General features: G+C 39.2%; 1 protein-coding gene across 1 annotated transcript in view; it reads right to left on the reverse strand.

Annotated features, from left to right (window-relative positions):
* The window catches only part of ryr3 (ryanodine receptor 3), a gene marked incomplete at its 5' end in the record, with an annotated part of 113,328 nt that overhangs the window by 47,367 nt on the left and 52,842 nt on the right, over positions 1-13,119 (reverse strand). The window contains 17 exon segments of the mRNA XM_080882259.1: positions 561-663; positions 2,604-2,804; positions 3,217-3,826; positions 4,539-4,751; positions 5,813-6,039; positions 6,449-6,535; positions 7,549-7,711; positions 8,688-8,848; positions 8,961-9,009; positions 9,103-9,266; positions 9,443-9,651; positions 10,134-10,308; positions 10,638-10,843; positions 11,183-11,327; positions 11,442-11,601; positions 12,295-12,378; positions 12,894-12,997. Of these exon segments, the coding sequence (XP_080738385.1) occupies positions 561-663; positions 2,604-2,804; positions 3,217-3,826; positions 4,539-4,751; positions 5,813-6,039; positions 6,449-6,535; positions 7,549-7,711; positions 8,688-8,848; positions 8,961-9,009; positions 9,103-9,266; positions 9,443-9,651; positions 10,134-10,308; positions 10,638-10,843; positions 11,183-11,327; positions 11,442-11,601; positions 12,295-12,378; positions 12,894-12,997 (3,061 nt within the window).

The following is a 13,119-nucleotide window of genomic DNA, read 5'->3' on the forward strand; positions in this document are numbered from 1 at the left end:
GTGCTACAAGCTCTGGATTTAAATTAAGAGTGTGAACCAACCAGAAGTCTCTGATCAGATGATCAGAGAGACAGGCTGCTGGAATAAGGTCTTTGCTGGTCTGTAACGTAAGAAGAACCCTGGCAACTTACAGCTCAGAACCTTTTTAAATATTAATTCAGAGTTTCACTTGAATCCAAACGAGTGAAGCTACAATGTGTATGTATCCTTTGTGTATTGTCATCACAAGAACTGCTCAGAGAATCTTATTAATATGAATTCTGAGCACCACAAAGAATAAAATCTCAAAGAAGTGGGGTGGAGGTGGGATGCAAAGTGGCTTGCAGATGTGCAGCAACTGTTGGCAGAGATTTTCTAGCAGAGTCCTCAACTTATTTTTGAGGACAGTGTTTTAGCTCGACTTCATGGCCTGTCTGAATAATGCTATGGTTAGTTTTGTGTGACAAGATGTCCTTATCAGAAGATCTACAGTGACACCTTTAGACATTTATGAACAGAAATGCATAACATCTTTATACAAGTTGTATCAACAACATTAACTGTCAGCAGTTGGACTTTACCACAATGCAGCTGCAGTTCTTCATGGAACGAGTTGAGCTCATCCTGGATCTCCACGGGACAGGGGCAGTCCTCACCTGCACTGAAATTCAACAGGATGTTTATCTGCAGAAAACAAAAGAGTGTTTACATTATAAGACCAGAAAGCACTTGAGAACAGCAACACGGAAAATAATTTTAGATAGGAAGTGAGATCAAAAGAAGGAAGGAGAGTGGTAAAGAATGAATAAAAGAAGGACTGCACAGTAGAGAGCAGTGGAAAGTCACAGAGGCAAGCACATTACCATTTTAGAGTCACAGCATAATTACTCATGTAGTCTCCTGCGGTAAGTGCTCACATGGGCTTGTCAGATAGTGGCCATCTGATGAACTCAGACAGAAATAGTCTGAGCATTTTTATATCACACCCAGTCAAATGTGAAACTAAAAACATTAAACAGGTATTTACATAATATAATGCAGAAAATACTTAATGTATCATGTAGAACCACAGATCTGCTGTGCTTGCTACAGGTCACAAGTTAACTATAAAACACTAAATATAAATGAGATGCATCCATCGCAGAGTCCAGGTTAGCCTATTCCCATGTCTATTTTAGGCAGAGCTTTTTAATAAACCACGGGAGGTTTCTTATTGTGGAGAATCTCGCTTACAGTATGCACCTGCTGCTGACCACCACAACTTAGTTTCAGGGATCAGAATATATCTTGGAAGTGCTTATCCTCAAGGTTTCACAGCTCAGAGGATGCACAATTAAATATTTCAAACATGAATGCTTTGCAGTCATGCAGCAACCTTGTCTAGTCACTACCAGGTTGTTTTCAACAATACTACAGGACAGGGCAAGCGATGTGAACACAGAACACATCAGAGACTTTATTCCTTATTTTCTTTCCTTATTTACTCAATGTTTCCTATTCTCTAGTCTGGCTCAGAGACATGCTACAGTTTACATAAAAATATACTATCTAGCAGAACACTGGATATTGGATTTTCACAGCAGCGTAACCTCGTTTTGTTTTCTTCTGGCTTCAACAGACAATGACCTCCAGATCGTACTGAAGAGATTTTCAGTGAAGTGGCAAGAATGGTTCTCTAAGGCCATGGTCCTCAGCCAGAAAAGGGTGCAGTCCCTCCTCTGGGTTGGAGATGAGTTTCTGCCCCAAGTGGTGGAGTTTAAATATCTTAGGGTCTTGTTTACAAGTGACGGGCGAATGATTGACTGAGATTGACAGATGGATCAATCCTGCAGTGATGTGGACTCTGCACTGATATCTTCTTGTGAAGAAAGAACCAATTGAAATAGTTTGGGCATCTGAACAGGATGCATCCAAGAGCTCTCCTAGTTGAAGTGTTGCAGGCAAGTCCCAACCAGAACATGCTTTAGAGATATCGGTTATATCTCTCAGCTGGCTTAGGAACACTTTTGGTGTCCCATTAGATGAACCGTATGTCTGTTTAAAGTGCTCCCCTGAATAGACTCTGCAACCCAGAAAAGCAGTGATGGATGGATGGATGGATGGCATTTTTACTTTGATAAACTTAAGATTTTGCAAACATTTTTCACAATGGTCTATAGAAAGGTTCATTAATCATGTGCCAGTTGTTTAAGTTCATCTTCTGCTTAAACATATTTGACTTATAAAAAATGAACCCACTGTAACATAAAGTGCTCCTGTGGGACTAATAATAATTTTACCCTGTAAGAGGCCAAAGGTTTAACTATCACTGCAGGGCCAATTCACTCCTAAGTTAATTTTAGCTGCACATATGGCCCAGTTTATCCTTCGGGAATTCCAGCAGAAAATAAAGTTAAGAAACTGAAAACTAAAAGGCAATTAGAGAACTGCAGCACCTTGTGTTCTAGTGTCTGCCTCTGACTCTGTTCTATTCAAGGTCATTGATTTTGTTTTTACCCCAAGGTCTAGGCGATCCGTCCAGGGTCTTATGACAGTTTGCAAACGGAAACCACCTTGAACATAAATTACATCTCAGAGAGGATGGAAACACTTTCTCATACACTGGCCCCTCTGCGGTGTTGTACCTGCTCCTGCGGAGGTGAACGAAACTCTTTGGTCTTTTTGGCAGTGACAGCGGCAGACATGTTGAGAGCCAGCATTAGCTCATTGTAGCGGAACTTCTGATTGTACTGCAGCTTGGACACGAAGCTGTCGGAGAAGGAAACAATGGATTCGATGCGGTGCTTCAGCTCGCAGTCACAGAAGTAGTGGAGCAGCTCACACATCTGAAAAGGACAGAAATCTGTGAACAACTCAAAGGTTTTCTGTTTCTTTATGTCTCTATTGGTTTTGATTTTGTTTGTTTCACTGTATGAATGACATTTTTTTGATTTAACTTCATAGCTCCATCTCCATTATGCATGATTATTATTAGCAAGTTTTAGTCATTTATAGAACATTAGTATTCAGCCACTGCCTTACTTTCTACTCATGAATTCATCTCTCAGCAAGCGATAAATCATAAAAAAATCAAAACTGCTGACAAATGGGGAATTAGTGTACCTAATCTCATGAAGGCAAAATTAAATTTTAATTAAAACCTTGGCAGATAAATTGATGGAGTTAGTTTAATTCAGCTATTTCCTATCTTCAGTTTATCACTGAGCTTAATCATCTGTGCATGATTATTGTCATCACCTGGCGTTTGACAGACTCTGGCAGAGACTTCTCCAGCAGGCCTTTAACTTGCGGTTTGCTCTCCTTGGTCTCTTCCTCCCCTGCTTCTACAGCCTTCTCCTCATTCTTGCTCACCTCCTCCTTCTCCCCTGACACGGCCACCTCATCTTCCTTAACTTCCTCACCCTCTTTGGTCTCTCCGAACACATTGGGGTCGATCAGGAGGAGAATCAGCCTCACCTCATCACTGGTCAGGACTCCCATTATTAACAGCGTTCCAATCAGTTTCAAAATGGGAACAAACTGGTACTCAAGACTCCCGCCTACTGGGTCTCGGATGTGTGTCCCTCCACCTTGCACTGCCTCGGTTAGCATGCTGATGGCTTTTTCCTTTAGGATGCCCAATGGGATCTGGGGGCTGTAGAGGAACTGTTGGCGTTTGGTGTTGATGATTCCCACAGGGGAGAAATTGACCCGAGGTTTAAGGGAGGTGCTTAGGTCCACCCCAGGAAGTGAATGTCGCTTGGACTCATCTGGGAACAGCTTGATGGAGCGCGTTTCATCCGTCACAGGGATAATGAACTCGTTGTTCATCATTAGACGGGCTTCCTTTGCTGTCTCAAGATGAATGCTGACAATAAGTAGAATTAGTTCAATCATAGCATGAGTAAAGACACTGGCTATTACAAAAACACGCAGAAAAATGATTCATGATCTCTCCTAAGAACTATGAATTATGCTGTATTAGTATGGTTTCCACAAACCAACAGTACCCAATAACCACAATACATCTGTAAGAGATAGTAGTTGTGGTGATGAGTGCCTGACAAGCAAATAATGTGCTGATTGCTCAAACTCTGTTACTCATAATCAAATTTCTTAAACCAAACCCTCCCGTTACAAAGGCTTTAACAATCACTGCTTAAAAGTGAATTTTCAGCAATATAGAAGGTACACATGAGTTTGCTATTTGACATCATGTGAAGAAAAGACAGTTTAAACAACAACACTGAGATGTGAGGTGGAAAAACAAACACAGCAGAGGGATTATTAAGATTTATAGCACAAATTTGCTCAGTGATCTCACGTAATGCTGCATCAGTTTAACAGTTAATGTTGTTGCAGATGACACTGTCAAATCATAATTCTATCATGTATCATCATTAAATGATCCGATGAGTAAAAACACGGCAGCTTTCTTCTTGTTTTGATGCACGGCGGGTCATTGACTGAGGTCATTTTTTTCAGTAAGATAAATTAAAAATCAAAATTCACACCAGCTGAGCAATCCATAGCAACTTACATTTTAAGTATATAAAATATATCGAAACACACCAACACACCTGATAAGGACATTGTAGAAGCCCTCTCTCAGCATGCCAGAGAGGTACTGATTGTCGATTGTGTAGAGGAGCTGTGATTGGTCCAAATGGCTGCAGAGGGCGTGAGCTACACGAGTGTTTCCCAGTGCACAAAGGGCACAATACAGCTTTAGTGTGTGGTAGTGGAACTTCCTTAAGTCTTCGTGCTCAGATAACTCCATTATGTCCAAACACCTGCAAACAAAGACACCACAACAACAAAGTAAGCTCGAGTAAGTCATTTACTCTGCTGATCACAGCAGAAAGACTTTGCATTAACTTAATGAAAATCATCAATATTCTAATTAAAACTGTTTGTTTTATGTAAACAGCAAACAAATGTATTACTAAAGGCCTGTTTACTCATCATTAAAACTTATTTTCCAGTATGTATTCTGATATCAGAACACACAAATACACATGCTACGAAACAAGAGTTCATCTATGGGGCTGCAAAACACATTAATAATAATAATAATAATAATAATAATAATAATAATAATAAACACATTAGAAACCTCTTAGCATCTCAATCCATCACAGTCTGTAGTTAACATGAAAATTGTAGCACTGTGCATAGAATTGACTGAGATTACTTTATATGATGTCACATTATGTGTGGTTTGTAGTTTGTCGCCTTAATGTTATGTCCGCTTACAGGAGTCTTTCCGTGTTAAAATGCACATTTGAATTGTATGAAATAGGAACCATTAAAAATGGTCTAGTAACTTCAAAGTCCATGGTCCATGTCAATTATTTGGTCAGACACATGGATGCAGCAACAGCAATTAAAAGTGTGAACATTTGTGAAACATTAGTAGTGTAGCCCTAAATCTATCTAAAAATGGAATGACAGGCTTGATTAAGTGTATAGGCAAAAGGAGAATATTCATTGTGATTATGATTCATCTGGGCAAAACTTTAAAGTCTTTGTTAGCAGCTACCTTCAATTTAATTACAGTGACCCTCACCAGTGAGTACTCAGCCCAGGTAGTGCCAAGAAGTGTTTGTTCTGGAAGCAGCTAATCTGTCTTAAATGTGTTTCATCAGCCCAATTCACAGTAAAGAATGAATGACAAGTATCTATTGTTACTCAATCATTTGTCTATGGAAGCTAATTTAAGTGCTATAAATGTGAAAAGACACTGAACGCACTACATCCTCCCTAACAACTAAAGGGAACACAAAGTAACACGTTGTAAGTGAAACAGTCACTTGTCACTGTTTATACGGTTTATAGAGTATTATAATCACACCTGTTTTCTTCAGGTATGTGTACAGCCATCATCTGCATAGGCTCCAGACACTGGACCACCCAGCCATGTCTTTCACTAACACGAGCCGTCTCCACATTGAGAAAGGTATTGGGCATCCGGCTCCAAAGCACTGCCACAATTGTCTGCACATCCAATCGTGGCGGACACTGTGGCACCGGATTCCTGTGCTCGCTCTTGAATATGGCTGATGAGAGTGGCATGGCATCCTGGGATTACAATGAGGACAAGAAGGAAAAATCACATTAAGTAGAAAATTTGATTAAATGAAAACTATATTAATATCTGGTTATATCACATCCTTTCAGTCAATAGCGATGCAATCAGTTATTTTTATATACGTAGTGCTTTCTGTGACATCCTTTCTTCACTGTAAATATGTATATTGATTACTAGTTTTCCAAACACACACAAAATTAATCAGTGCAAGAGCATCCTAAATGGGTCACCAAGTCAAAATATAGGCCAGCTGGGCAGTCCATGACTATGAATGAATGGCATTAAAAATTCAACACCTCTTAATTAGTGTGAGGAAGATAAAGTACATAGCTGTTTCATAACTTGATGAAAAGTGCTTAAAACTGTGTACAGTGTTGTTTGGTTAGGACAGAAACAAACCTTTATCTTAACAAATTCAAACTGGAAGAGGTTTGCACTGGTGGGGAGGACAAATACAGCAGGGAAGAGCTTGGTATTTGGTTCCACCTGAAAGTAAACAAAGCCATACTTATCCACATCAGCCTATCCCATGTTTACAGCAGCACCAAAATGAGACAAAAGTGCAGCAACACATGCAGAACAGAGCTCTTCCTTGAACTCAGCCCATGGTGGAATCTGAAAATTTATATATTTAATGCAACGAGCACTGTGCTTGCCTCGTGTTTGCTCTGGTGGCAAATTCAACTAATGTCAGAAGGCTTTTAACCCCTAAGCTTGTGGATTAGTTGAAGTTTGAAATCCAAGTTCAATGAGTATTAGCTGGTATATCGATGACAACCATCACAGACTTTACAAAGAAAGAGAACAAACAACCAAAGCTTTGATGCAATAACAGAACAAGAAGCTTTTCATCAGGTTAAAAGCCTCCTGGTTCCCTCAGAGGGCTTTCTCCTTCTTAAAAAGCCAATTCATGACTAAATAAAGCAGCGAGAAGAAAGGAGAGAAACAGGAGATTATGCAAGATAAAAAAAAAGGAGAACACAGGCGGTAGAAGATTCTCAGTGCACCATTTCAGTGTCTAGTCAGGCATTCAATGTGATGCTTTAAAAACCAGAGATGAGGACAGCAAGCAAGGCATGGATTACTGAGCCGATGTCTGTCTTTGTATGACTAGTTCACAAAACAGATGAGAATTCAGCGGTTTAATTTCCCAACTCTATCTCTCTGCAGGTTTAATTTGCTGTGGCACAAATGAATTAATGACACCTGAAAGGATTAAAGGAGGGAAGATCGTTCTGAGAGTGTGTGGGCAGTACAAATATGTGATGAGTGAAATCGTTTGAGAGAGATATTCATTTAAGGCAGTGACTCAAACTGCTTAGAGTTTCTTTTCTTTTTGCGTTCAGGATATTAAAAAAAACAAACAAACATGTGTGCCAAAGCAGGGGAAGAATACTAAACCACAAGAGAAAGTCGTAATAGCTTACGTCTATTGAAGTTTACGAGCCAAACCTTGTGCTTCACTCCTCTGCCAACTGATTTCTATTATACTTACTTACCTGATATGATGTGGGGAGCTCTTTGCCATTGGCATTGAAGGAGACAAGGCCAGTGGCCAGGTCAGCTAAACAGCCAATCTCCAGGTCGGAGCTAGAGCGGCTGGACGAAGACGGGGTAACTGCGTCTGCTACACACACCATGTAGCAGTTACTCCTCTGAACACTGCGGCAAAGCAACCACAACAAGAACTCAGCATCAATAAATACAAGTAAATGCAAATATGCAGAGGACAACATAGGCAACTTGGGGGGGTGGGGGGGTGTCAAATAGGAGGCACAATAAATTTTCATTTGGTCAACACTCATTGATCTTTTGCCTCATTCATATTTGTTACACACAGAGGCCATCTTCCCCATTTACCTCCCCGGATGCTAAATAAGGATGAAAACCAGCTATGAAAAGATGACTGAAATGTTTTTGTTTGGTCTGTCTAAAATAATTGTGAGCATGTTCGCCATACTGATCAACACATAGCGATTACACAGGTATTAGTGGTATAAACTTTGAAATGCATGCTTTTTTAAATTACGAACATACATTTGCAAGGATGGGTTATCCCCGGATGGCAGTCATTTAAAAAAAATGAATGGCCATATTATTTGCTTTGCTTTTAACTAGCTTTCAAGAGAGCTTGGTAAGCATGCTAAGGGATTTTTTGTTGTAATATTTTTTGATGTTTGTGCAGCTCAAATTGGATTCCTTCATATTTGGTCACAAATGCAGCTACATTTAGAATTACTAGTAAAAAGGTAATATTTCAATGCCTATAAGACATAACACACAAAAAATAATCTGATCCTTAGGATCCTTATCTAAAATTGTTTAAATACAACCTCACGTGAACAACAACAGTTAATGGCATATTAAACTGTATCATTATTTATTTCAAAAATACTAAGAAATAAGCCAAAATGTAGAAGCAGTGTGTGGAGCGGGTAGAAGCACATTTAGCAGCAATAACTATATTAAAACTACAGGAAAAATGCTGTCATGAGAAATCAAAAAAATTATTAAAGAAGGTATCACCACAGAATGCACTTCTGAAAGCACATGTCCCACTGGAATATTAAAGCCTCTTCAAATAAAAGGATCAAACATTTCATATGAACTCCAGATATTAAAAATGCAGGGAGCATACCTCTCATGGACCCTGCCCCTCTCATCTCCCAGCGTCACTGTGACCGTGCGCATTTTGCTGAGGCTGAAGTTCTTGCTATAATAATGATAGTCGGGTGTGACCCAGCCCACCCACACAGAAGCAGGGTCCTGTCCAGCAAACACTCGCACTGAGTAGTAATACTGCCAATTAAAAGAAAAAGGGCAAACAGTGCTATCGGTTAATCTGAATATACAGAGAGAAATACTATAGTTTTTTTTTAGTTTTTTTATTTGAGAATCTATGTGGATTTACAGTTGTGATGCTTCCAAAGTCAATACTTCCATCTTCTTTTGGAGGATGGCTGCAGAAACAAAAAACATGACAGTAGATTTAAGTTATCTTAAACACTATGGGCTTTATTTTTTAACTTTAAGTATAAATTGAGATGTCTGACCCGAGCTTCAGTGATTCATCCAGGAGCTTGTCTGCAGAATAAAACTCCACAGGCATGCTCAGTCTACAGTAGACCATGTCATTGTTGCTGTTTTGAGTGCCATACGTCTTGTGAGTGACCTTAAGGCAAGGAGGACTGTCGACTGTTCCGTCAATCCTCGTCACCTGAGGAGTTAATGAAACCCAAAGCGAGGGATCAATAATATCAATGTGCCCATTAACACCAGCTCTAGTGTTTATTATAAAAAGCTCTCTAGGATAATTTAAAAAAAGCAAATCTCAACTCTAGCAGCAAACTTAAAAGGCAATAAAAACACTAATGATATTGAGAATGTGTGTACCTCAATATCAGGGTGGTCCTCAGGTACATTGAAAAAAGTGGGCAGGCGCTTGCTGAACCACATGGTGACCTCTCTGTTCATGTTAACAGCAAAGGGTTCAAAACCCTCCTGTAGACCACACATGGTGTAGTACTTGAAAGTACTGGCGTCCTTGCCCAAGTTCATACGGCCGATCTGAGACATGCGGAGACTGCACACGGGGATGAAACCTGGTGTATTTAGAAAAATGTATTATTTTAACATGTGCATTTTATATTGTCGTTTTACAAATCAGAAACATGTTAAAAAAATATAAAAATTTAAAAAAAAAGAACGCCAATGGTTTACATGCATGCACGCAACAGTGAGTCGGCTTTCTTGAATTCTGTACTTCTAAAAAAAAAATTTAACTTCCTTTTTTCTTTATCCACCAAAAGTCAAATGTCATATGTTTAAGAATCTATCACTTATGAAATCTAAAAACAAACTAACAACTTTACTTTATTCCTGTGTGACCATCTTCTTCCAAAGTCAATGGTTCATTTACAGAGTAATGAGCCAGTGTCACAAAGGACTTAATTAAAATGAAACACTCTTATCATTTTAAGCTTTTCTTAAAATCTTATGCAAACAAACCCAGTCAAACTCCCAGCGACACTTTGAAGGAAACAGGCAGAATAAATGAAGTTTGCTTGAAATACAAAGCCCTCACCATCCTCTGTCTCAAAGTCAGTGAAGCAAAGCTCGGATCCTTTACTGGTGATCAGGAGTTCTCCGTTGAGGGTGAAAATCATGGATTTGTCCTCCATGTTGATCATGCAACCAACCACGTCGCCCTTTTTCCAAGGCTGTCCAAAGTAGCGGCTGCCTGCATGCATACGCCGTCCCTTGAAAAAAAAAAACATAACAAGAATCACATGTTTTTGTCTTTGCTAATAAATGGAACAACAATGTTGCTTCGGTTTCTGTGACTGTGACTGTAGGTATTGTTAAAATGTAAAAGATATAATATACGGTGAAATCCTGAATTTAGAAAGTTTATGGCTGAACTACATATATTTTGTTACTCTTATAACCATTCCGTAGTCTCATTTTTATATTCTAATTAGTGTAGCAATGTCCATGACGATACATCTAAAGTATCTAGATCTTTCAAAAAGTTGCCTTCAGACAACTTCCCATGACTAGTTTAAAAGAAAGGATACATGCAGTTTACCCGATATCCATCAAAGACGAAGGCTTGGTCATCTACTCCGAGCTCCACATCAGGTCTGCAGCCTGGTCTGGCCCAGCCAACCCTCATGTCTCCTCCACTCAGAGCCTCAAACTCAAAGTACCACTTCCCCGTCTTCACCGCGTAGGTCTGCTCCACACGGAAGAAGCGTATCGTCTCGATGCTCTGATCATCAAGCATGTGCACAACTTTAGGCAAAGATACGAAAACCAGAGGATTTAACACCATGGATACACGTGCTCGTATTTTCAGTACTACTATTAGACTTTACAATCAATCCATAGCTATAATGAGGATTCGTCAGTGCCGGCTTTCAGATTGAAGAAATGTGTAAAAATATTGCATGCATAACTATGAGTTGTACCACATATATTTGTAGTATATTAGCAAAATCTGTGTGCTTCTAAACGTTTACAAAACCTTAGGTGAAAGCAGTGCTGTTGCTGTAGCCTTTGAACATACAGTAGATGGTCCTGTATCAGTTTTAAGAGCTTTAAATGACTGCGGTGTCAGCGCCAGGGTCTCACCCTCTTGATCTGGGGGGTCGATCTCATATCCATATCCAACCATAGTCCTGATAGCTTCTCTCAGACTGTCCCTGTTAGATTTTTTGGTGCGTTCATCCAGTAAAGCATATGGCACCAGGCGAGGATTACGCCTGCTCTTCAAATCCTACCACAAACAGTGACAAGAAACTGTACTAGTGGACTAAAGTCATTTAAAATTAACGGTAAAAATAATACATGAGTTTCATTTTCTCCACTTCAAATGCTGCATGAACTTTACCTGCTGGATGCCATAGGTCCATCCTTGTTTAATTCTATCTTTGGCCCACACATTGTGCGCATTTTCGGCCAGTTTATCAACTAGAACCTCTTGACCAGCATTCAGTCTCACATCAGAGAGTTCCAGTGGCACAGGCTTATATCCATTGGACATCATGTAGCTACAAATGATATTGATAAGATAAGATACGGGTATCTTACAACCCAAATTTTCTCAAAAAGTTGGGACTCTCTATAAAATGTAAATTAAACAAAGTGCAATGATTTGCTGATATATATACATTTTTTAAAAACATATTTTAATCGCAACGGAGCACAGAAAACATTAAATTTAACTGAGAAAATCTAAGATTTTAAGAAATTATTAGTTTGTTTTAAATTTAATGACAGCAACACATCCCCAAAAAGCTGGGATAGGGTCAGAATCATCCTTTCTTCTTTTAACGAGAGTCTGAGGAGACTGCTGTACCTCTGAGAGGAATGTAGTTTCATTCTTGTCTGATATATGATTCTAGCTGCTCAACAGTCCCGCGGATTCTGTCATGGTTTTTTCACATAATGATGCTTTCAGCTGGTGAAATGCATGTCTTGCTGAAACATGGAAAGGCTTCCCTGAAAAACCCCAAACTAAAACAATTTGTTTTCCTTGCTGTAAGTAAATTATGGATTTTCAGATCATTGCATTTTGTTTTTATTTACATTTTACACAGCATCCTAAATTTTTTAGAACTGGGTTTGTACCTAAAAAAGGACACTGATTATATAAATGCCTCTAAAATTCAGCATTTTTTTGTTGTATCCGATAAAAAGACACATAGAGCTATAATATAACTTAAATTTATAGGAAGTCTTACTTTTTGGGTAATTTGATTTTCTTCAGATCCTCTTCAGCGTGAATATTAACCTGGGCAACATGGCATCCCAGGGCTAAAAGGGTCCTGAGGATAAAAGGAAATGTGAATAGGAAGAGCGAGAAAGTCTATAACCAGCATCGATATTCAAGCTTCATTACATTATGTTAGATGAAAATGATTCTTCTGAGTGAGTTCTAAATTTTTAACACTGTTCATTAGACACTGATAAATCTCCTCCGATCAATATAATAACACAGAACAGCACTCAGGTTGGGCTGCGTGGAAAAATGCCATTTGGGTCTCAAACTAGATGTAATTGACAAACTGCATACCCAGTTAAACTTTCCTCTAAGAGGAGGATGTTTTATTGAGCCGAGCCAAATGTTTTTACAGTGAGATGACTCAGTAGTTGGCTCAAATAAGCTTTGGATCCAATATTTGTTAAAAAAATCAATAATGGAATTCACTCAGGAGATGCAAGTCATTACAAGCACCGCTTTAATCTTAGCCTTAATCTGCTTTTGCTCAGCATTCAGGAGGGAGCTTCAGAAAGAAATGAATAGGTAACTGGATTATCCAGAGGACAGCCCAGGCCTTACTTTAGGGTTTCACTGGACATCTGCAAGTTGTAGTTCCTTTCAGTTTCAGGCAGCTTGGCGAAATCCACAAGGCAAGGGTGCTGCCTCTTGTTGTCATCACGAACCTGAAAAAAAAAAAATGAAAAAGGTAGCAGTCAGGTGTTACTACTGCATGTGTCATCTCACCAAACCCACTGTTTGCTCTATGAACCTTCTTGTCTTATAGATTTATAAGCAAAAATGGCTC

This window comes from Rhamphochromis sp. 'chilingali' (genome assembly GCF_963969265.1).
Source record: "Rhamphochromis sp. 'chilingali' genome assembly, chromosome: 5".
In the NCBI taxonomy this organism is placed as follows: Eukaryota; Metazoa; Chordata; class Actinopteri; order Cichliformes; family Cichlidae; genus Rhamphochromis; species Rhamphochromis sp. 'chilingali'.